The sequence below is a fragment of the Ailuropoda melanoleuca genome, chromosome 19 (genome assembly GCF_002007445.2).
Source record: "Ailuropoda melanoleuca isolate Jingjing chromosome 19, ASM200744v2, whole genome shotgun sequence".
Taxonomy (NCBI): Eukaryota; Metazoa; Chordata; class Mammalia; order Carnivora; family Ursidae; genus Ailuropoda; species Ailuropoda melanoleuca.
In genome coordinates this window covers 1,135,826-1,161,140 of record NC_048236.1, presented here as the reverse complement: position 1 = coordinate 1,161,140, position 25,315 = coordinate 1,135,826, and the positions used below count along the sequence as shown (strand labels likewise).

The window sequence follows — 25,315 nt, the reverse complement described above, 5'->3', positions numbered from 1 at the left end:
GGGCAGGGGGCGGGGAGTACCTTCATGCTAATCACATCTGGGACCGGGAACTAGGGACCCTGCAGAGTACTACAGGAACCCTCATCCTCGGGCATCAGAGCAATGGAGGCCCCGCCTTTTGTGTGACCTTGGGCGATGATTCCCTCCGTATTAATTCCCTCATCTTTTTTTTTTTAAAGATTTTATTTATTTATTAGAGAGAGAGCACAAGCAGGGGGGAGGGTCCGAGGGAGAGGGAGAAGCAGACTCCCCACTGAGCAGGGAGTCTGATGCAGGGGCTCCATCCCAGGACCCTGGGATCATGACCTGAGCCGAACGCAGACACTTCACCGACTGAGCCACCCAGGCGCCCCTTCCCTCATCTTTTAAATAGGGGAAGCACTTCTGCCTTCACAGGTTTGTTGTGGGGACAAAGCAAAATAGTGTACGTCTGTGCTTTGTGCACTGCTTTCCAGAATGTTGCTATTGGCCATGAGGACATACACACCCTCCTGTGAAGTCCTTACTGTTCCTGTCAGAGACCCCACGCTGGGCCAGAGGACTTGTGGCTGGGGACCAGGGGACCAGTCTGCTCTGAGCTCCACAGGTGTCAGCAAACACACCCCATGGTCATCAGGGCAGGTCACTCAGCACTGACCTCATCCCTGGGCTGTTAAGGAGATGGAGCCATGAGCTTCTTATTCTTCTGTTTAAACAACAACAAACAAACAAACAAACAAAAGGGGAAAAAGAGAAAAATTGATTTTCTTTAAGCTGTGGCTTATTTTGCTTTCTCCCCTCCTTGCTGTGAGTGGAATTGCCATTTTGCTTTTTTTTTTTAATTAAAAAAATGATTTTCTGGGTGATGGAACATAATATTTAGACATGTTGAACCGACAGCTGATGGGTGTGTTACTAATACACCATCACCACAAACCCTGTTGCAGGGGTTAGTGGGGAGGAGATCTGTGTGTAAATGTGCGTGTGTACTCACACACGTGGATGATTTAACGTGATTGCGGAGGGTCCAGTGACCCTTATCAAAAGCAGCTCTTGGGAAGGACGTGGTCTGCTCTTCAGAGAAGGATTCCCTTGTGAATTGAATTCCCCACGTTATTCTGTAGAAACATAAGGTCTCCCTTTCCTTTCTCTCTCCCTCCCTCCCTCTCATGTCCTTAGTGCCCAGTGGGTACCACGTAATATGCCAGCCTCTGAATACAGAGTTGGTGAGGCACTCCTCAGAAGAGGTGCTAGCCTGATGGCGGAGGCAATAGCCCGGTGGGGCACAGCGTGCCCAGTGGTGTAATGACTCGCAGAGCCCTGGGCCCATCCTTGCTCTCTCTCCAGGCTTTCTTCCTCGTGCCCCTGCCTTCCTGTATTACCTGTTGCCAGGGAACTCACAGACTTCTCAGCCTGGGAGCCCCCGGTCCAGCTGACTCAGGGGCAGCGCCTGTTGTAGGTCTCCGAAAGAAACTGAACTCTCACAGTACCTCATCTTCACAGGCACGAACCCGACATCTGGGCATCACCTTGACACCCGCTCCTCCCATGCCCCCATACCCCCCCCATCACTAAGTTCTGCTGGGTTCACGCCGAAATGCCTCTGCGTCACCTCCCACATGCGAGCTGCCTGGCCTGGCCCACGGTAAAGCTGAGTGCCCCGTGTCCCCACTCACCCTCCTCCAGTCCACGTCTGCGCCACGGGTCCACAAACTATGGCCCATGAGCTAAAAATGGTTTGTACATATGAACACTGGGTAATATGGGGGAACACTAGCTTTGAACCCCAGTTAAGCAAGATATTATCGCTCCAAAAAATATTTCCACTCTTCTCATTAGCAGATCTGTATTACCAAAAAAAGTACTCAGTTATTATTATATTTTGAGTTTCCTTGATAAATTTGTAGAAATGCTTTTCCCTCATTACATACGTGTCTACATCATAGCCTTGGTGTCGTCATCTGGCTGCAACACCTAGAATGTATTCTTTATTTCTTTTTAATTTTTTTATTTGACAGAGAGAGAGCACAAGCAGGGGGAGGGTCAGGGAGAGGGAGAAGCAGGCTCGCCGCTGAGCAGAGAGTCCGACATTGGGCTCTATCCCAGGACCCTGGGATCATGACCTGAGCCGAAGGCAGACGGTTAACTAACAGAGCCTCCCCGGTGCCCCCCTAGAATGTATTCTGTCTGGCCCTTTACTTTGAAAAATTTTATTGATCTCTAGTCTACACTGTGGCCTTTTCAAGATGGAAATCTGGTCAGTCACACATGCTTGGAAGACACACACAGACACACACCACTCAAAACACTTTTTTGGTTCCCCATTACTTCTTAGGATAAAGATAAAACTCCTTACCTTCAAGAGCCTTGGGTGGGGGGCGCCTGGGTGGCACAGCGGTTAAGCGTCTGCCTTCGGCTCAGGGCATGATCCCGGCGTTATTGGATCGAGCCCCACATCAGGCTCCCTCCGCTATGAGCCTGCTTCTTCCTCTCCCACTCCCCCTGCTTGTGTTCCCTCTCTCTCTGGCTGTCTCTATCTCTGTCAAATAAATAAATAAAATCTTTAAGAAAAAAAAAAAAAAAGAACCTTGGGTGGCCTGGCCCTTGCCCCCCTCCCAGTTTCATCCACGTTCCTTGGTCCTGCATTCCTGCCACTCTGGGCTTTTTGTTGTTGTTGTTCTTTGTATTTACCTTGTTCCCACCTGCCCCAGGGCCTTTGGCTGTACTGTCCTTGACAATGTCTGGAACGTGACATTGCGTACCATTTCCACACCCTTTCTCATCTTTCTGATGGCATCATTACTGTGACTTCCTCAGAGGATCCTTCCCAGACCTTTCTGCTGAGGTCATGACCCAATACTATAGCCATTCATCACAGTCATAGAATTACATTTGTCTGTGTCTGACACTGCCTCTCTGGACTGCAAGCCCCATGAGGGCTGACGCCGGGGCATGTCCCGAGCCCCATTATATCCACTGTGCCTGGTAAAAAGTGGGCACCCAGATATTTGTTATAGTGCATGTCTGAGAATCAGGGAAGTTTTCACAAAAGATGCTAAGGCCGAGCAAGAACTTGTAGGCTGAGAAGATGGAGAATGAGAGAAAGCGATTTCAGGCAGAGGTACCAGCATTCTGGAAACTCGGGGTAGCTCCCTAGGTCTGGTGCTCAGGGTGTATATGGGTGAATGGTTGGGGAAATCGTTGCAAAGGGAAATGAGACCAAATTGTGAGGGCCCCATGTGCCAAGCTGAGCTCTGGGGACCCTTCTCCTGTCGGCCAGGGGAGCACTGGAGTTCTTGAGCAGCAGGGTGGCATGGGCAGGGCTACTGGGGGGAAAGTGGGCTGGAGGGTGCAAGGCCGGCCACGAAGAGACTGTATTGTAGAGTTGGCAGGGGAATGGGGAGAAAATGGTCAGGGAATGCCATGGAGGAGAGGTCGACAGGAATTGATAGCCTATTGTAAGTGAGGGGGGATAGTGTTTCGGGATCCCATGTTTCTGATTCAGTCCCCTTCAGTGAAGAGGAAAGAGTTGAGGCAGGGGTGGAGGCGAGAAAGTTCGTTTGGGCCCAGGGAGCAGAGGGAGTAAATGCCTGCAGCCTCCATTCCCTCGAGAAGCAGAGTCAGGGTCATCTGCTGAGACAAAGGCCTTTTAGGTTCAGATCATGAACTTTGGCCCCTTCTGCCTGTTGCCAGGTGCAGGGGTAGGCGGAGTGTTGGGAGGACGCCCAGACTGAGGACTTAAATCCCAAATGGCTTCTCTGGGGGTTCGTAGAGCACTTAAGGAGATTTTACAGACCTGCCTTTCCTCCACCTTTTCCTAAAAATGTGACGGCTAAATGTCCGCTTTGTCAGAAATCTTACCTTGAAGGCCTTTGAAGAGGTCTCTCCCTTCAGAAGATGTTCACCAAGGGCCTACCCTGCCCCCCACCCAGCTCTGCCCTGAGCACCACAGGGACCAGCCCTCTGCCCCTAGAGAGTCTGTGTGACCCATAGACATAACTGACACGTAACATGCACGAAGAATGATGCACAAAGACGTGGTTCGACAACATCCTGCCTTTTTGTGGTGTATTCAGGTTCACAGAGCACATTCACGCACAGGTGAGGCAGTCTTCAGCCACCTTCTCCCTCCGGCTGCCCTTCTCCCTCTGCCCCCAGCCCCCCCACGCAGCCCCCACCCTCACAGGGGTGGCCCGGGCTACACGAGCACCTGCTTATGCCAGTTGTGCTCCGTAGCAGAACTGCGCAAATCTGACGTGACATGAGCCGATGACCTCTGAGTGCATGAAAGAAATACAAATGCTGTTTCTGTGATAAGTGAACTGAATGCTTTGGAAAGAATTGATAGACGCAAGACGCTCTGAGAAAAATCTCCGCCCGGGCGCGTGCATGACCACGGCTGGAGACCAGCTGTGGGAGGAGAGGGACGATGTGCCTGTCAGGAGTCTGCACCGTGCCTCCTCGTGCCTCCTCGACGGGCGCCCTCACCTTCCAGCTCCTTTTTACAGGCCTCGGACTAGAAAGTGACCGATGATGCACGGTGGGGTGATTGATGCTGAAAAGACAAATGCAAAACTCTAGTCAATAGATCTTTGCGCAGAGGCCCGGACCCTGCCTCAGAAAGATTCGTAACATATTTGTGTTTGAAGTTAAAATAAAATTTTAAGGCGTGAACGTAGGGCTTTTAAGTGTACGTGCAGGCTTTTCAGTGTTTTATGATGTCTGTTTATTTTTGAAGAAGTAATAGCTTCCCGTGGTTCAATAATTGAGAGAAACATGAAAAGCTATGAAATGAAGTCTCCTTCCCACTCTCTTCCCATGCAGCCCAGACACAGCCCCTCCCCACAGACAATTCTTAACTGGTTTTTTGGATCCTTCCAGACTTTCTTTATGCACAACCACCATGAATATACAGTGGGTCCTCACTACGCACGGATTCCGTATTTGCAAATTCTTCTACTCTCTCAAATTTATGTATAACCCCCAAATCCATTGCTTGGCGACACTTTGGAAGTCACTGATGGACACACAAGAAGCAGTGGGACATTGGATTTGCCCGACACGTGTCCCCAGCTGAGGCTGTCCAGCGTGACGCGCTGCCCTCCTGTTGCTGCTCCCGTGCTATAAACAGGTGTCCTTTTCCCAGTCTGTTTCATGCCACATTTTTCACATTTTTGTGCTTCCTGTTGATTTCGCTGTTTTAAAGTGGCTCCGGTGTGGTGCAGACACGCTGGCTAGTGCCCCTAAGTGCAAGGTTGCGCGTGACCTATGGAGAACATACTTGTTAGATAAGCTTTGTTTAAATAAGTTATGGGGCTGTTGACTGTGAGTTTGGTGTTTACGAACCAGCAACATATATTAAATAAGGTGCCTTTAAGCAGTTACACACGTAAAACGAGGTCGTGCACTGATGAGTTGATGGAAATGTTGTGACCAGAGGCTCACGGAGACTTACCTTGTATTTCCCTTAGAACCCGTGGTAGGGTGTTCACGCGCTCCGTATTCCTGGTGACTGCACAGAACATATGACTGCTGATACTGAGGGTCGACTACTTACAGACATGTGTATATTCTGTTTTAACTTTGGAGAGCTTTCCTGACGGTCCTTAGCGAGGTTCCTTGTTCTTTTTCACAGCTGCATAATATTCCACCATGCGGTTATTCCATAATTCTCTTCACTTGGCCCCTTACTGGTCAGCATTTGGGATGTTTCCCGTCTTTGGCTCTATCAAAACATTACTTGTCTGTAGTTCGTTCGTATGTGTCATTTGTTGTCGCTTCTGTAATCAACTTACCAGAAAGGGAATTCTGAACTCCTGGGTGTGTATCCTAGAGATTCTCACAGAGGTTCGTTCGTAAGGGGACTCATCCGAGAATGCTATCTCAGGGTGCCTTCAGGAGATTGGTAAGGTAGTGAAGTGTGATGGGTGTGGGTTCCCACCGGGGTGGGGGGGGGTGGGGGGCGTGTGAGGAACTTGGCACTGCGCCTGGCCCAAGGTCGGCATCCCATGCGTGTTAGTCACGTTATCTTTCTTTATCATTCTTCCTTTCCCTCTGCTCAGCAGCGTTAGTCCAGCTCATCAGCATGATGCAGGGGGGAGGGGGCATGGTCTTCTATGCTCTCCTCCCGCCTGCAGCCTGCCCCTCTCAGTCTGTCTCCACACAGGGCTGGAGGAAGTCTGGGCACTGTGGGGAACATTCTTAGGGTGGAGTCCTACCTAGGCTTAACACGGGGCCACGTCAGCTTCCTGGGAAGGGGATTGTCTCCTTCACGTCCTAATCCTTAACCAGGCACACAGCGTTGATGTTTGACAAACTTGTTGCTGCATTCCGTGAACACTGAGCGGATCCACTTCGGGCCCAACACTGGTCATGGCACAGTGGAGCGGGGAGGGAGAGACGTACAGACAGAGGTATTAAGACACAATTCTGCCCTTTAGGACTTAAAATCTAGCATTGGTTGACAAATAGAATACCTGAGGTGACCCCGTGATGGAGTCATGTTTCTAACAAGCAGAAAGACGTGTCCCTGGGCCTGTAAGTCCATCCTCTAGGGTTTGGTCCTCACTCTCCCAAGGCCCCCAGGCTCTAGGGGCCCCATTTCTGCCCTCTCATGTCAGCCAGAGGGGCCCCAAGTGCATGCATCACTGCAGCCTCCTGGTCTTAGAGCAGCAACTGGAAGTTGGTTGGGCAAGACTTTGAGACCGTGACGGGCTCCTGGGTGGCTCAGTCAGTTAAGTGTCTGCCTTTGGCTCAGGTCACTATCCCAGGGTCCTGGGATCAAGCACCACGTTGAGCACCACTCCCTGCTCAGGGGCGAGTCTGCTTGTCCCTTTCCCTCTGCCCCTTCCCCCTCTGCTCTCTTACTTGCTCTCTCTCTCAAATAAATAAAGAAAATCTTTAAAAATATACATGTAAGAATTTGAGACAGTGAGATAATGGGGACCAGTGACCAACAGGATATCGGACTTGGACAAGTCCAGACAGGTTTGGGGGCTTCCCAGGATGTAAAGGATTATCAGAGGAGGGAGCAAACCCTAAAAAGGGCAAGATACCCTCTTGATTGCCTGAGGCCTGTCAGCAGGCTTTTGGGTAGACGGAAACCAAGCTTTGTGACCCTCCCATCATCCGCAAACAGAACTCAATAGTGGGAATCTCAGGTGAGGAGGTTGTTGGGAATGTTCGCTTATAATATTTGAATTCTTAGAAGCATCTGTAGATTAAAGCCTACGGTTGTTCATCGCCTGGGCATGCTGTGATTTGGCACGAGGCCCTCCTGACAAAACTGGTCTCAGCGGCTCCAACAGCTTTGCCTCTTACAGGACGTTCCCGCCTGTGGTCTGTTCACTGTTTGCTCCCCTGTGCTCAGCAGCTTCCCGAGAGCCCTGGGACAAGGAACTCCTCTCATCTGATGGAGGCTGGCCTCCCACCGCGCAATGAAGGACAAAGGAGACATCTCAGGGCAGCCAAGCCACGAAGTCAAAACTTGGTCAGGGGGCTACAGGGTGACAGGAGGTTTGAGATGGTCTACGAGGCCCTCTGTCTGGCTTCCCTGAGCAAACACCTAGTTAGCTCGGGGCCAGGCATGAGGCAGACGCTGGGTCCCAGAGCTGAGCCGGATGGGCCTCCGCTGCCCTCAGCGTTGGAAAGGTGGGGGCGTGAGCCATGATGATGGGCTGGAATCCAATCTACAGGGCTCTGGCGGAGGGAGCCACTCGGGAAGTGCCTCTGGGAAGGCTTCCAGCCCCAGACACAGAGGTCCCTCTGGCTTCTTTCTTGACTCCCAGAACTTCCCCCAAAGTCTTAGAACTCTGAGCCAGAAAGGGCTGTGGGGATGCTTGTCTTAGTCCCCTAATCATACAAGTGAAGAGCCTAGGAGCCGTGGCATTGCCCCAGGATGGGGCCGTGTTGCTGCTGCTGTTTACAGAATGCCAGACACAGCACTGACGTCATAACCCGGGGAACCCCCTGTCTGAAATGCAGGAGGGAGAGCCAAGAGAGACCAACAGACAGCCCCAGCACGAAGAACACTAAGGCACAATTATTTTATACAAGGGGGCATCACTTACTTTGTAACCCAGTGAGCTGTAAGCTGTTTTCCAGAAAGAAGGGCTGTGTTTTCCCCAAGACACCTACCCCCATCTTTGAGACCTTGGGTACCAGGGGCATTTGTTTTCTATATAGACATCAGACTTGAAAGGCCACAGACCAAAGCTACGCCAACTGCTCCATTTGAGAACGGAACCCCTGACCAGGCAGCCTACTTAGAGTCCTAAGGCGGGAGAGGCTATGGGCTGGAGCTATGCCAGGTGGCAGAGCAGGCTTCTCCCCTCCTCGTCGGCCCCTGCAGAGAAAGCCAGTCCGTACCACTGACCTGCTAGAGAGACTCTCAGGGCAGCTCAGCCAAGGTGCTGGATGTAGGGCTTGAGGGATAGACAAGAACGGAGCCCTCAGATGCTTGACTTGTGTGTTCTTAGATTTCTAATCCACTCTGAGGCCGGAGGCAGAGTACAAGCTTCAGGTGTACCCACCAGCCAGCACTCCTTCAGTCCTCCTTCACCCCCCAACTCCCTAGGGCGTCGTCAGAGCAGCTGGAGGGGAATCTTCCATTCTCCCAGCCCTGCCCTACCCTGCCCTGCCCTGGACAGCTTCAGGGATGGGGATCCTTTCTTTGGCTGCAGTCCCACATGTGGATTCACAAAGCCCACGTCCTAGCTCCTTGGGGACGGGAGTGGTGGATCCTCCCTGTGGCCCTAGGTCCAGACCCCTCCAGTTGGACACCCCACAGAGATACCCACCCCCATCCCCAACAGCAGGGGTCTGCCCACTGTGCCTCCTGGGCCCTGGCTGGAGTGACCTCGTCCCCTTAGAGGCCCTCCTTTGCCTCTTCCTTGTGAAATTCTTTGGAGTCTTTAGGAAGCCCCACCCCAGCCTCGTTCCCCCAGACCTGTGAGCTTAAAGATGCAGGTTTTCAGGGTTTTATCTCCTCTAGCAGAGTCCTGGGGCAGTAGGTCCTTGGGGTGAGGTTGTACGAAAGAATAAAAAGGACGGGCAGGGCATGGATGCCAGTCTCCGGGCCGTGAAGTCCCCAGTCCCCTTACTCAGCTGTAAGCCTCTTGAGGCCAGCAGCTCTGACCCGGTTAGGTCTCTGGCACAGGTCTGTCTTCATTATGGTTGCTGGTTGATTCTCAAATTCTGCTAGCAAGTCCTTAGGAGAAACATGTTATTAGAGAGTAGCCAGTGTTCAGGTGAACCCCCCGCCCTGCCTTCTCTCTGCAGACCTGTTGGCTGCATCATCTGTCATCCTGCCCGTCACCAGGAGGGGCCAGCTGTGGGTGGAAGGAGCGTTCAGGGAGGAGTCAGGCAGCCCCTGTGGACCTCGCCCCTGGCATTACCGCCCCAGAGCCTATTGCCTCTCTCCCTTGAGATCTAAGGAGCCCTAAGTTTGGGGGATAAATTTCCCACGCTGCCCCCACATGGCGCATTCTCCCCGGGATGTAACTGACTTTATCTGTCCTGACATGACGGACGTGGATCCCCTGGTGCACGTGAGCAGTTACATCACGTGGTGCTGAGCCGTCAGGAAGGGCTGGGCCACATGGGTTCCCATCAGCGGCCTCCTCCTCTCTAACCTCTCTAACTGTCCTAGGGGAGATAGACACCCCGTAGCATTGCTGAGCTGTGTGCATTCACCCCTGAACAGCTGTCTGCTCTACACCTTGACTACTAATTAGATGCTGAACCATTAATTTCAGCCTCTACAAGTTGATAAAAGGTGAGGCAGGGATTTTATGGATTTTGTTCAGGCTCCCTCTAGAAAAACTTGACTTTAATTACCTGAATACATGAAAACATGGCTGAGGTCCAGACAGGACAAATGACTTGCCCGGGGTCACACAGAGAGTCAGTGGAGGCAAAACTGAGTCTCCTGTTTGCTCCTCCAGCGCCCCTCTATCTAATTGTACCGTAGTCACAGAGTTAAAGCCCGTACTTGTAATATCCCTACCCAGGCCTAGCCATTTTTGGAGGAGGGTGGTTAAAAACTATATACAGGAATATATCAACAAGGCACACTCAGACCCATAGCTGCCTCCTCCAGGAAGACATCCTAGATTCCTGTGATCCCTTATCTCCCCACATCCTCAGCATCCATGTCCTCCATGCCAANGCCCACGCCAGCGGGGGGGGGGGGGGGGGGAGAAGAAATGGCATGTGGCTGTCACTAGAGGAAGACAGAATTAATTCCCTGGTCGGGGACTACTGCTAGCCCAAAGGAGTGAGCAATGACAGTGAGGACCAGGACCCTGCACAGAATAAAGTGAAATATCTCCGGTCGCCATTTACTGATGGTGAGCTGTCCACAGGAAACAAAATCCTCCATTTTGCAAGTTCCCGGGCTGTGCGTCAGGCTTCTTCCTGGTTCCTGGGCTTAGAGGGACGGTTGATGCCACAGGGTGAGTCTGAAAGAAGGAGAAATAAGTGTCCCTTGGAGCACAAAGGATGTCTTGGAAATCCTCCCGCTGTGGGGAGTCATCAGAGACCCAGGGCAGGGAACAGCAGCGGGCCACCAAGGAAATGAGCAGACTAGGCACTCTGCGAGGGGCAACGTCTTGGTGTTAATAGCCATCATTGGCCGAACTCGTCTGCGGTAATTGGGTTATAGAATCATAAAATACCCACCGGCTTTATTTAGAAGACTAATCAGAAAGCATTTAGAACGACAACATGGTAAAGGAGACCATGAACCATGGGCTCACGCCTTGGAGAATTGCCCTTGGCCTCTGCCTCCTTTGGGGAGCTGGGGAGAGAGCTGGAGTGAGAAGAATCCCAGAAGAACCCAAATGAAGCTCCTTTGACGGACCTGAGGGGAAGGCTTGCCCAAAACCCAAGCCAAGTCATTTGGGGGATTGTGTATACAGTGTCTGAATGATGACCCAGTGTCGGAAAAAGGAAAATCTTTTTGGTTTTTCTTCCTCCAACCAGCGGTGGTGGTCCAGCAGGAGCAGGGTGTTACCCCAGCTGAATTATAAGCAAACATGTCCTGCTGAGTCCTTGGCCAAAGTCAACTTCCTCCCTCTTTCTCTTTCTGGTTCAAAGGACAGTCCTTTTGGACAGATATCCTCTTTGCAGATTGTGCTCTCTCTTGGTGCTCCTGGGGGTGCAGAGGGAGGGGGGAGGGACTTTAATTCACTAGAACAGGGATCGACAAACTTTGGCGGGGCCAAACCCAGCCCACACCTGGTTTTATACCACCTGTGAGCTAAGGAAGGGTTTTTACATTTGTACATGGTTGAAGAAAAATCAGAAGAACAGTAATATTTCTTGATATATAAAAAATGCATACAATTCAAATTTCAGTGTCTGTCAATAAAGTTGTATTGGAACACAGACGTGCTCATTTGTGCATGTATCATTTTATGGCAGCTTTCACGCCGCGGCTGCAAAGTTGCAACACATCGTATGGCCCACAGACCTGAGAATACTTACCAGCTGGCCCCATTCGGAAAAACTCCTGTGCCGGAAAGTATGCAGGGCCGTGTTATCTGCAGTACCCGTGATGCTGGTGTGTAGGGCGCTCAGCCCGGACCAAAAATAATAGATGGTGTCCCTGGGTCAATGGCAGGGGTGAAGTGCTCTCTGTCTCATTTGCTTGGCTCAGCGTCTCGGGTCAATGAGCATTGATTGAGCATCTGCTGTGTCCCAGACACTGGGACACAAGATGAGTAGGATGCTGTCCCTGCCTTGGAATGACGGGACAGCCAGTGGGCAGATGGGCGTGGCGTGGAGGCAGACCGTGTGGCTCTCGTGCTTTGGGGGGAGGACAGAGAGGGCATCTCGGGTTCTAAGGAAGCCTTCATTTGTTGATTCCACTCTGGAATCCCAGAGTCTTGCTCTAAGGAAGGAATTGATCAAAGAAATGTGAACGTAGTAGTTCTGTTAATTAGTTCGTGAGTGAAAAAGCTCCTGGTGCCAATTACCCAATAGGAAGTGTTTTACATAATGAGCAAAGCAGTTACCTTATTAGAAGAATCATTAAGGCTTGAATCCTGAGATGGTATTATGACAATTCTAGGAGATCGACAAGAACAGTTTCTAGATTGGAAATGTATATTTAAAATACCTTTTGACAAGATGCTGAACTGTGGCATGCTGTCGTCTTTGCAACAGGCAAATGTTTCTGGAATACACAAGAATCTGAGTGATTGTCCCAAGAGGGCTGGGCTGCTGGGTATCCGGGAATAGAGGCAAGAGGAAGACTTTTCACACATACTCTTTTTTAAAAAAAATCTGCTCTGACTCTTCACTTTCTTTTTAAGCACTTATTTATTTGGGGGTAATTTTCACTCTTTTGTACATTCTGTTATGCCTTCTGAATTTTGAACCACATAAGCATAGTTCCTATTTAAATTTATACACACACACACACACACACGCACACAGAAAGTATTTAAGTTCTTGGGGAAAGTAAATAAATAAAAATTTTAAAATCTATAAATTGAATGTAAAATAGGGGCTCCTGGGTGGCTCAGTCGGTTAAGTGTCTGCCTTTGGCTCAGGTCATGATCCCAGGGTCCTGGGATCGAGCCCCACACCCAGCCCCCTGATCCGGAGGGGGCTTCTTTCTCCCTCTCCTTCTGCCTGCTGCTTCCCCTGCTTGTGCACTCTCTCTCTCTCTCTCTGTCAAATAAATAAAATCTTTAAAAATAAATAAATAAATTTAACATAAAATAAATAGCACATAGTTTGCCACTACCTCCTTATGTCTTCCTAGGGAAGTTATTTTCCCCTCTCTTCCATTCGATGTATGATTCTTGAATCCCTGCCACTGTGAACCAGGCACTATTCTCTGGGCCTCAGCTTCTAAAGCTGTCATGTCGGGAGATGAGATGAGCTTTATGGCAGTCTTCAACAGGAGAGGGCATCAGACTCAACAGAGGGCCCATTTAAACACAGACTGCTGTCCCCCCACCAAGTTTCTGATTCAACGGGTCGGGGTGGGGGCCAAGAGTTAGCATTTATAATAAGTTCCTGCATGACGCTTATGCTGCTGACCCAGGGACCACTTCTGTACTTGTAAATAAACTGCATTTCCAGTTCTTTAAGTATTAGAGAATAAAGAATAGATTCCTGTAGTTCAGAACACAAAGCAGAGACATCAACAGAAGTAAAATTATCTAGCTTCCATTCTACCCACAGGGGCATGGTGGAGGGACATGAAATCAGGTCATGGTCAGAATCTGGTGAGTTTCAATAAGTAATTCTTCCTGTGGGAGGTAACATGGTGCAAAGCCTTTTGAGGAAGGTTAGGTGGTGAGGTTTAAGCTAGGCAGGGCATTCTGTTATCACCAGGCCTAATGCCCACAGGGTAACACGGCTAGAGGTCATGTTAAAGCCCTCACAGTTTATCCCTGCCTTACAAGTTCAGTTCCTGACAAGGACACCTGCACCTGACTCCATTCTTTTATACACACCATGCCCTCAGCCAGAATACCCTTCCTGGTCCTCTCATCTCTGTATGAACCCCATTTGTCCATCAAGACCCAGGTAAATCTAACTGTTCTCCATAAGAACTTAACATTCATTCCCCCTACACTGAGTGTCTTTTTCTGTTGATACCAATTCAGTGGGACACTTGATCATTGTTATTTTTTTTTTTCACTCATCAGTTCATTCATTCAACAAATATTACCCCTCCTTTAGCAAATCCGTATTGANTTCATTCCCCCTACACTGAGTGTCTTTTTCTGTTGATACCAATTCAGTGGGACACTTGATCATTGTTATTTTATTTTTTTTCACTCATCAGTTCATTCATTCAACAAATATTACCCCTCCTTTAGCAAATCCGTATTGAAGGACCTTCAATATGCTGAACATTATGGTAGGTTTTGGGAATAGAATCATAGGCAAAATAGACATGGCCCCTGCTCTAATAGAGAGAAATCCATTAATCAAATAATGGCGCTGGTGGAAGTACAATTATGGACTAAGAAGAATGGTTTGAAAGAAAGGAGTGTGTAAGAAATGACCCTGATATTGACTTGTGTTTCGGGTCAGGATAGACTTCCTTAAGAAATATAGTCTGAGCTGAGATCTGAATGATGGATGCCCAGGATGTGACTAGATGAAGAGCGTACGGGAAAAGGAACAGCTTTCCAAATTAGGGGTGTGTGGGCACACCAGCATGTGCAAAGGTCCTGTGATGGGAGGCAGTGTGGCAGCTTCAAGAAACTGAGAACAACCAGAATGGCTTGGGGTGGTGGGATGGGAAGGGGGTAGAGAGCTACATTGCCAGACTAGGACAAACTGCAGAGCCCAGTCGGCCTTGCCCATGATTTTGATTTTTAACCTTAAGAGCACTAGGATGCCATCAAAGGATCTTGAACAGTGAGCGGATCAGAGTTATGTTTGAAAAGTTCACTCTACTGGGGCGCCTGGGTGGCAAAGCGGTTACNAGAAACTGAGAACAACCAGAATGGCTTGGGGTGGTGGGATGGGAAGGGGGTAGAGAGCTACATTGCCAGACTAGGACAAACTGCAGAGCCCAGTCGGCCTTGCCCATGATTTTGATTTTTAACCTTAAGAGCACTAGGATGCCATCAAAGGATCTTGAACAGTGAGCGGATCAGAGTTATGTTTGAAAAGTTCACTCTGCTGCTAGTGTCTGTAGCATGGACAAGACCGAAAGCAGGGAGACGAGTTGGAGGCTATTGGGATGGTCTGGAAGACAGATGAAGAGGTAAACTGAAAGGTTGTGGAGTTGGTTAAGGGAGAGGGAGGAGTCGAGGGCAAGAGTTTAGAGGAGCATCCATTCTGGGGAGCATCATGTTGACTTTGCCTTTGAACGTGGAAGCAGAATTCAGGGGAGGCAAGCTGGGCAGGAGCCCAGACCCTCTGGGCTGGGAGTAGTGACTGGGAGTCAGCAAGGTATAGTGGTGAATGAGCAGGGATGTCAAGGAGGAGAGCTTATGTGAGAAAACGAGGGGTGTCTCCTCCGACTGGGTCATAAGCCCCTGAAGGAGAGTCACTTCCCATTGGCAGCACAGGAGACATTTCTCTCTTTTCTCCCTCTGTTCTGCTCACCGTCATCCAAGTTCAGGTCTCAGTTATGTCTCACCTGGGTGCAGCGAGAGCCTGCTGATCCATTGCTTTCAATTTTAACGTGCACGCAAATCACTTTGGGGGTCTTGATAAAATGCAGATCCTGATTCAGTAGACGGGAGCTGAAGCCTGAGGGTCCGAATTGCTGGCAAGCTCCCAGGTGATGCAGACTGCATTTTCAGGGAGGGGGGCGGGTCTCCCGGCTTCTAAAGCTCAGCGCCATCAAGCCCAGCATCCTTGTGCCTCTGCTTGGAAGCCTTCAGCGGCCACTCGCGGTCACATTCAGGACCTACTCTAGCTGTCCTTGGCCAACCATGGTTTCCTCCCACTGCTTCCCTTCATCTACCCGTCATTCTACCAAACCAAACCAGATCCGTTGCCTCAGTTTGTCCCTGTCTATCATTCAGAAACAGACAGAGACCAACTTAGTTTAGCTCCTGGTTGGAGGGGCTACTGCAGTGGTCTTCACACTTGGCTGCTTAAAATCCTCCATAAAAGGATGTGGTAAATGTAATGAGCCCCCTCTATGTTTTTTATCAGACATTTGCAGAAGATGCAATTTCCAATATATTATAAACATTGATGTTTTTAAGTAAAACTATTACGTCACTGTTTTAAGTGTATCCAGCGGAATCTAAGCACCGTAGCATTTGATAACAGCCATCATCCGTTTTAAAAATGCAAGAACATCCTCTTCACTAATAGTCAGTGTTCCTTTTTCTTCTTGAAATTTTATTTCTGTTCACTTCCCCTGTGGAATTTCATCCTAATGGAATATATGTAATCTGTTTTATGCTTGAAACTCTTTCATTTGTTTTGTTGCTGTCATATTTCTCTGTAACAATTTTATATGAAATTAAAACTTCTTCAATTTCCTGAAATCATAAAGCTCTAAGTATTAAAATTTTCTTCTGGTTTGAGTTATTGTTAACAATTATTAATAAGACAGAATTGATCAAAATAACATAAATATATTGCTAATTTGGATAAATAATTAATAAGCAGAAAACCTAAAATTATATTGAAGATGCATCTCTTGGCAAGATGCTGGGTGACTTTTCAAATTAAAGTTTTTTATTAACTTACAACATGCGTACCATATGACCGGAGTGTACAGCTCGAATTATCCGCGTGAGCACACTCATACACTTATCACCACGTCCAGAAATAGAATATTGATGTCGTTGGGTTATTTCTTCAGTTTGTTTTTATATCCGTGGGAGACTATTACATGTGGTAGGAGACAGGGGCCAACGTTGATTGCATTTCCGTGTTCCAGTCGTACGTATGTAAGCGCTGAATATCTTCACTCGCAAGAACTGATAGCAGTTTTGTAAAAACAGGATCACTCCGTTCTTCATCTGCTTTTGAGTTCTATACTGAAAATCACATAGCAATCTGTCACTCACAAGTCGACTTTAATTACTTCTATTAGGCCTTCCTAAGAAAAAAAGGAATTGGAAACCATCCAGCTTCAAAGAAGATTCACTACTCATTTATTAGAGTTGCTTGTTTTCTAGATGTCCTTTTCTATGGTGGCCGGGGGGGGGGGTTACTGGGGCAATAATAAGCCCAGTTAAGATGTGGGATGGGGTGAGCAAGAGGCCTTCCTTTTGTAGAGGAGGAGGGCCGTTGTGCGAGTGCAAGTATAAAATATCAACTTGTACCTTCATCACCAATCAGTTCTAGAAAACAGCTTCTATGGAGGTTGGAGGATCTGGGAATTAAGAGAAAGGAAAACTTTCTCTTAAAACTTCAAATGCATGTGTGTAGCGCTTGGAAAGTCTTCGTGTACTCCCAGGCATTTATAGACCCCAGTTAGAAGAAGTCCCCTAAAGAACCTATCTGACTCAAACCAGACTAACCAAGTCTCTCCAGATATCCTAGTTCATGGTTCTAAGACTTGCCCCAGTATGGTTTTTTGTGCCACGTCAGCAGTGGGCGGAGATGTCTGTTGAGCAGGGACCTGTTGACAGGACAGGCAAACTAATGTGTGCAGTACTCCTCCTTGAAACTTTCTCCGGTTCCATTCTTACCCGGCATAAGCTCTCCAGTCTGAGCTCCTCTATCTGTTATTTTTACCTTTTTATTACGTGCATCTTTCCTTCTGGTATCGTACTTATTCATGTAACCCATCATTACCTTTTCTAACCATAAACACCTCAAGACCTGGCCCATGTCGTCATCACTTCCTGGCACTGTGCCTTACCCTTAGTACGTGTCTAGTATTTGTTGAGCAGATACGTTGATAAATGAATGCCTTAAACTCCTTCACATCCTCGGCAGGTCCGAGGATAGTGTCAAGTCCCAGAAGAATGGAGGAATTAATCAGTGAGCAAAACAATGAATTAGCAAATCAATGAACTAATGAGCCATTGAACGATGGCTGGAAAGTAAGACAGTTCACGTCTCACATGAGGGCGCAGATCTGCAGAATCGGTGTAAAGGGTGTGCTGTGTATGAAACAGGCTATTTCGAATCAAGTCTCCGTTTCGTATTTAATTCTTTCATCCTGTCCTGTGCTTTGCACCTTGTCTTGCAGGTGTGAGCGGCGTCTCTGCACCCCGGTGGTGTTCGGTCCATACCTCGGCCTACGTGAGGATGTAAAGCCCCCCGCCCTGCACATGAGTGGTACATGCCAACAGGGACATCTGGCTGCAGCCACGTTCACAGACATGTCAGCCGTGGAATAGTGTGGACGCCTTCCCTCAGCTTCTCAGGGTTTCAGTCCTTTTGGGTTTGTTTCATTGACCTTTTTTTATGGTTTTGTGGCTGGACGTTCACGGCCAAGGCAGGCGCCATGGGAGATCAGCAACTGTACAAGACCAATCACGTGGCCCACAGTGGTGAGAACCTTTTCTACCAACAGCCACCGCTTGGCATCCATGGCGGGCTGAACCACAACTATGGGAATACAGTCACAGGGGCCGGGATGGATGCCCCTCAGGCGTCACCCATCTCCCCCCACTTCCCTCAAGATACTCGGGATGGTCTAGGCTTGCCTGTTGGCTCCAAAAACCTGGGCCAAGTGGATACCTCGAGGCAGGGAGGGTGGGGAGGTCATACCGGGCCTGGAAACCATGTCCAGCTACGCGGCAACCTGACCAACTCAAACATGATGTGGGGGACCCCGGCCCAGCCTGAGCCCGCTGATGGCTACCAGTATACCTACTCCCAGGCCAGTGAGATCCGGACCCAGAAACTCACCAGCGGGGTCCTGCACAAGCTAGACTCCTTCACCCAGGTGTTCGCCAACCAAAACCTGCGAATTCAGGTCAACAATATGGCCCAGGTGCTGCACACCCAGTCGGCAGTGATGGATGGGGCCCCTGACAGTGCCCTCCGCCAGTTGCTGTCCCAGAAGCCCATGGAGCCCCCGGCGCCGGCTCTCCCTGCTCGCTACCAGCAGGTGGCCCAGCAGGCTCACCCTGGTTTCCCTGGTGGGCTGTCCAAACCAGCTCTGCAGGTAGGGCCGCACGCCAGCCAGGGCCACCTGTATTATGACTACCAGCAGCCACTGGCTCAGATGCCGGTGCAGGGGGGACAGCCGCTGCAGGCCCCCCAGATGCTGTCCCAGCACGTGCAGCAGATGCAGCAGCACCAGTATTACCCGCAGCAGCAGCAGCAGCAGCAGCAGGCTGGACAGCAGCCTGTGTCCCTGCAGGAAATGCAACAGCAGCAGCCGCAGCAGACGCGCCCGCCGCAGCAGCAACAGCAGCAGCCGCAGCAGCTGCAGCAGCGGCAGGGGCCGATGCAGATACCTCAGTATTACCAGCCCCAGCCCGTGATGCAGCACCTGCAAGAGCAGCCGTCGCAGATGCACCTGCAGCCCCCCTCTTATCACAGGGACCCCCACCAGTACGGCCCGGAGCAGGCACACGCCGTCCAGCTGATCCAGCTGGGCTCCATGCCCCAGTACTACTACCAGGAGCCCCAGCAGCCCTACGGCCACCACCTCTGCCAGCAGAGCCACGTGCCCCAGCACCAGCAGCGCGAGGACAGTCAGCCCAAGACTTACCCGAGCGACAGGCAGGCCCAGGCCATGCTGAGCTCCCACAGCGACCTGGGGCCTCCCGATGCAGGAATGGGAGACCCGGCAAGCTCGGACCTGAACCGGCTCGGCGGGGCCCTGCCCCATCGGCCGCTTCTGTCCCCCGGCGGGATCCACCTTAACAACATGGGGCCTCCGCACCAGCAGCTGTCTCCCAGTGCCCTGTGGCCCCAGGTATGCTCAGGGTGGGAGTGGCCCCGGGTGTCTCCGTGGGCCGCAGCGCCAGCCAGAGCTGAGTCGAGGCCGTGCCCGGGCCTCTCGCCAGCCCCTCCCAGGCTTTTCTCTGTTCACGCCACGGGCGTGAACCCACACGTGCCGGACGCTGTCTGTGCCGGCCACGTGGAACACAGAATCGACCCGACTCAGTCCTCTGCCCGCTGAGCTTCATCTTGCTACAGAGGTGGCCGGGATACCACATGAGGTCCTGAATGATGCATGGAGCGGTCAAGGCCTGGGTCAGGGGCCCAGGGACCACACAGTGGGGGTGTGTCTGCTCCCCTTAGGTCTGAGCCTCCCAGGAATTCCTTTGTGAAATTGTTCCCCCTTTGGGAAGGAGACCACAGTACGACAGCATTTCTCCAAGTATATATCTCAGACCAGGAATACATAGAATGTTTAATTGCTATGGCTGGGGGGGAGGGGTTCTCCAGATGAATACATTTGGGGGGCTCCTGTAATGAATCAGGTTGCAATGCTGAGGGGCTTTCAGAGCCTTTAATATGCTAAGGGGTGCTGGGAACCTTCCAGAGGGGATACCCCCTGTAGCTTCAGAGATGAGAATCTTAGCTCAGGATCCAGGCAAGAAAAGGGAGTAAGCAAAGTGGCTTGTTAGGAGAGAATGAGGAGTGGTGCCAGCTGTGGTGGCCTGGAGGGCACATGCCCCATCTGATGGCATTCTGATTCAGGACTTTTCAAAACGTCTAGCCAAACAAAAACCGTCAGCAGGCCTATGGGCCACGGTTGTTAACCCTTGATTGTTTCCCAAAGGTATTAGCCACAAAACTGCTTCCTGTGTGCTGGGCACTGTTCATGCCTTGGCATGTTCTAGGTGCTACCATCATGTGAGAACAGGCTCAGGGGAGAAAGGGGCCAGGATAAATGGAGAGAGAGCTCGGCTGGAGGCTGGAGTTGAGCTCCCCTTCACCCTGTCTTGCTTGAGACTCAGGCCCAGTGGTAATGGAGAGCCTTTATGAATATAAGAATAAGGTGACATAGCCAATGCTGACCCGATGAGTAGGAGGTCTCCGGGTATGATGCCGTGTCATCCACCTCTCTGTTTCATATCTGTCTTGGGAATCGAGACCGTGTGCACACAGTGGTGGACAGGGAGAAAAGGAAGGGACGAGGCGGGGGATTGAGTCCTGGTGGGCTGGTGGCTGGCGGCAGCTCCTGGAATGGGTGTGTTACCGAGTTGGGGGGGCTGGGGGAAGCAAGGGAAAGAAGTGTCAGGTGCACCTAGCATCTGGACATGAACTGTCAGGTCCCTGTGAGCTTGGGGAAACATCCTAGAAAGTGCAGGCCCTGGGATTCCCTCAGCTCAAAGACTCCTCCTGTCAGAAACACAGTTTTTTTTTTTCTTTCTTCTTTCTTCCCATGTCCTGCATGGCTCAAAATTAGATGCACCTACCTGATGGCAGAGCCCAGCCAGGGTCCCCTGAGTCAAGGTAGGATGGATGCAAGAAGGCATGTTGGCATTTTGGGAGAGTGGGACGTTTTCCTGGGTTGTCTCTCCAGATTCATTTTCAAATTCAAAGTCAATTTCTCAAAGAAGTTTATAATCATAATAGCAGCTATTGTGTCTGAGCATTTACTGTGTGCTAGGCACTCTGCATTTTGTGTAAGAAAGCAACCCGGTGGGGGTGGTAGGATTACCATGTGCCTAGCTCATAGTAAGCACTCAGCCATTCTTGGTCTTATTCCTATGTCTTCACAAATGAGAAAACAGGCTCAGAGAGCTTGGAGTCGTACATCAAGTAAGTAGCAAGAGTGGGATTGACTCCAGAGGCCATGGTCTGTCCACTGTTTATTCAGTCAGTATTTATTGAGTACCTATCGTATACCAGGCATAGAGCTAAGCTTTGAGAATCATCAGTGAATAGTACAGACTTGTTTCCCCCCATCATGGGCATGGTAAATTCTTAGCCAGAACCTGACAAACGGCTAAGACACGTGGTCTAGAGGCTGAACCAGAGGACTTAGACCCGTGTCTCCAAGGGAAGGCTTCTGGAAGAGGCAGCCTGAGCTGACTCTAGAAAGATAATAGGCCAGAGGTGGGGAAAAAAACCGCACTTGATGGCCTGGAATGAAGGACGTTTTGTTCAGCCCTTGCATGATTTTGAGTAAGCCCCTTCCCACTCTTGAGCCTCAGTTTTCCATCTATAGAGTGGGCTTAGCCCTCTAAAGGGTATTGGGATAATACAAGTGGGGCCATGGGAGCCCTGGTTGAATGAAATGCGTTCACTGTGGGGTGTAAGGTCTTGTGATAAGTCACCCTTCCTCTTTGTCAACATGTGTGTCCTCTCCATTTGGCCCTACCCTTGAACAGTAGCCAACCAAAAGGAGTGTTTGGGGAGCAGTTTGATGCCAAGAACAAACTGACGTGCTCCATCTGCCTGAAGGAATTCAAGAGCCTACCTGCCCTGAATGGCCACATGCGGTCCCATGGGGGAATGAGAGCCTCCCCCAGCCTCAAACAGGTTAGCAGGAGCCAGTGCCTGGCCCTTCCCAGGCCATGTGTTGCTTGCTTTGCTTTGCTGCCGTCAGACAGAGAGTGATGTGACCCCCAGGTGGGTACCTGGGGAGGCACTGTCCTTTCCTAAGTGGAGTGCTTAAGCTTTGCCTCTAGGAGCCAGCCACGTCAAACAGACCCCACTTCCACTGGTTTCATGAACAAGGATCAAAAACAGAGGGACTAGAAACCTTTTGAGGGATCCCAGTCTCTCTACTTCCTGAAAAAGCAACAAAGAGAACACGTAGATGCCATTTTATTTTTAACTTCTGTTGCTTAAAGCACCTAAGACCAGTAGCTGATGGCTAGGGAAAGCTAACGTGACCAACGGGTGCACAGTCAGCACTTTCTACTCACCGGTGCACTAGTGTTAGACTCCAGCAGTGGACGGTCTTTAAATACCCTCAGGATTATCCAGGGAGGATATCCATGTGGTGAACTGTCCATGCAGTTTTAGACTAAGGTTAAAATTCAAAGGATTTCTTAAATTCCTTAGCTCCTGTTGGTCTAAATATAAGTCAATTGGATTAACTCTCTGTTCACCAAAATTCTGGACACCCCGGGCCACTCCATCTCCTGACCATTCCAGATAAAAGAGATTTGTCTTCCATTGGACAGATGGGTAAACGGAAGCCCGTAGAATTGAGAGGTCCCGCACAAGAGCTTACGTGTGTTGTTTTGTTTTATGCCTGATTACCAGTCCATATCCTTTTCTTTAAAAGTGACGACAACCACCAAATTTTAATACCTGTTTTAATTATACAAGTGATAACGGTCAGGATTCTTTAAACATAGAAAATAGAGTGCATGACCTTGTCCACTGCCAACTGGCATCACTTGAGCCAAGGGTCTCAGGGTTGCAGGAAGGAAACCACCCTGCTGTGGTTCTCTGTCACCCACGCATGATGTCCTGCAACATTTCAGGAAAAGCCAAGTGCGTCCCCCCCCCCTTGGGAAGGCTGCTCTCAGCCCAGGATCAAAGCCTTTATTGTCTGTGTAGGAGGAAGGAGAGAAGGCCCTGCCGCCTCAGCCTCAGCCTCAGCCCCAGCCGCCACTGCCGCCTCCGCCACCACCGCAGCTCCCTCCCGAGGCAGAAAGCCTCACGCCTATGGTCATGCCCGTGTCTGTCCCTGTCAAGCTTCTCCCGCCCAAGCCAGGCTCTCAGGGCTTCGCCAACAGCATCGTTGCCGCCCCCTCCACCAGAGACAAGCCAGCCAGCTCGATGTCGGACGACGAGATGCCCGTGCTCGTGAGGATGACCCTCTCTCCCCCACACTCACCCCAAGGGGCTGCCCCCCACCCGCCTGCTGTGAGTTGCTGCTCTGCCCCCGCCCGCCTGGGGTGGGAACATCCCTTTGCTTTCTTGGAGATGGGGCAGCCCTTCCAGGGTCACTGGCCTGAGCTCAGACATGGCTTGGCCTCTCGGGGTGAGCCCCCTGGCTGCCTTGGGCATCCCATCCTTGTCCACACTGCCTGCTACCCGGTAAACACCTGTTACTCTACCAGGCTAACAGTCTGGGTTAGATTCTGAGAGACCTGAAGGTATTCCAAGATGAAAACAAAGATGATAACTCAGCTGGTAATCACAGCTATTAAAATATGGAAGTACTATCCCACATAATAAATAGCTATTGCCGGGGGCCCTGCCCCCCCTTCAGGATCTCCAGACCTCCTCAAATCCAGCAGCCACAGATGGAACGCCTGGCCCAGCAGGCCTCCATGCAATAGCTCTGGCATCCGTTCTGATGGGCAGCCTAACCGGATGCTTCCTACCTGCGTTATTAGCCTTAGAGGACCTAATTCATTCAGGTTCCCAAAGTAATTCCACTGAGAGACACCGACCCCCCCAAATCTCAGGAAAGCAAAGAGATCTGTGTTTCTCGCTCACTCTGAAGTTCTTCTCTTTCTCAGTTTCCAGGTGCTTCACCCAAGCAGCTTAGCTTGGCTCTGGGGCAGAGATCTCTCTCTCTCTCCCTCTGCCTCTCTGCCTCCCTTCCTTTCTCTCTCCCTCCTTCTCTTTCTGTCTTCTTCCCTCTTCCCTCCTTCTGTCCCCAGGGGGAGTCTGTAACCCATGTGGTTGACTGCATCAGATTTGTTCCCTCTCCACAAAGTGGTGTGCTGGGTCACATCTGTCCTCAAAGAATAAGTGGCTGCTGGGATTCCAGGTGGTATGAGGGTGAGGTTGGGCCAAAATAAGGGTAGGGTGGATAATTAGGAGAACTAGAAAAGTCCAGAAAGATCCTTCTTTGTTCTGTATGTAATACCAAGGCCTCAGAAGAGGAGAGGCTGAGGGGGAACCTCTGGGATTGAGCATGGCTCTTATAAGCTGGCAGGACTTGGTGGCCAGTAACAAGCAGAGAGATGAAATCACAGAGCCAAGCTCCCTCTTTGGCCAGGAAAGTCCCCGATTTAGTGGGAGAAACACTGTTTCTTCCCCTAGAGAACTCACAGCCTGAAGCTGGAGACTATGGTTCCTAGTCACACAGGGGCCCCAGGCAGCACCCCCTGCCCCAATTTAAGACAGAAACCAGGGTCTCAGAGAAGAAACAGTGGTCCCACATAGGGGAGCACCCCTGGGCAGCTAAAGTGACTAGGGACTGGGGAGACGCAGAGAGTTGGGTATGAATTTGCTCAGAAGACCACCATGGGGACAGTTCTGAGCCAGGTTTTTAAGACAGAGATGAAGCTGGCCTTGTGGGAAAGGTGAGAGAGACATCGTAAGTAAGGAGATAAGCTGAACTAGAAGCATGTATCTGAGATTGAGTAAAAATAGGAGCAAGGTCCTAACCTTTAATGTAAAGAAATTAAACTGTCTGGGGAGGAGCCCTGGGTTCTAATCCCCACTCTCCTACTGACCCCCTGGGGACGCAGGCAACTGAGACCCTCCCCCTTGAAAAGCCTGGGTTTCTTCCCTGAGCTTGGGGTTGGACTCATCCGTAGTTGTCCCTGCTCTGGGAGCTTTTAAAACCTCTCAGTGAGTAGTCCCACCTCCAGAGTCTGAATAGCTTGGTAGAGGCGGAACCCTGTAAATGCTTCCTCTCAAGTGACATCCAGACCTGACATTCTGGGTGACTTCCCTGGCCCAACGTCTAAGAGCCTTGCCTGGAGTTGAAAGCTGGAGTAACAGGACCAGAGGCTCAAGTAGAGGGAGCCCAAAAGGAAGGGATCTTTGACCCGTGATCAGAGGTCTGGATTCTTGCACTGGGTTGAAGTCATGCAAGGTCAGCCTGTGTTCAGATGGCCTCATCAGTTCCCTGGGAACAGGGTAGAAAGCTTCAAGATTGCTTCCCAACTGGGGGGGCAGAAACATCCACTCCCCTTTCTCCTCAGACCTCTCTTTCCACCTCAGCCTCAGGTGGTGAGGAGCCCTCTGGTGGGGAGAGGAGGCAGGTTGTGGCACTCTGGCCTAAGGAGAGCCCCCTGGGGGTGAGCTGAGAGGCGGGGGGGGAGGGGGG

The 25,315-nt window shown here is 50.5% G+C and overlaps 1 protein-coding gene across 14 annotated transcripts in view; it reads left to right on the top strand.

The window, feature by feature from the left end:
• The window catches only part of TRERF1 (transcriptional regulating factor 1), a 221,450-nt gene that overhangs the window by 158,950 nt on the left and 37,185 nt on the right, over positions 1-25,315 (top strand). For 9 of the 14 annotated variants that reach the window (XM_034648032.1, XM_034648033.1, XM_034648030.1 and 6 more), the window contains 4 exons: positions 17,624-19,306; positions 20,750-20,796; positions 21,678-21,828; positions 22,861-23,169. In XM_034648032.1, coding sequence (XP_034503923.1) covers positions 17,717-19,306; positions 20,750-20,796; positions 21,678-21,828; positions 22,861-23,169 — 2,097 coding nt within the window. In that variant the 5' untranslated portion in view covers positions 17,624-17,716. The remainder of the gene's footprint in view (positions 1-17,623; positions 19,307-20,749; positions 20,797-21,677; positions 21,829-22,860; positions 23,170-25,315) is intronic. The other 5 variants (XM_034648040.1, XM_034648038.1, XM_034648042.1 and 2 more) reach the window with 3 other exon arrangements.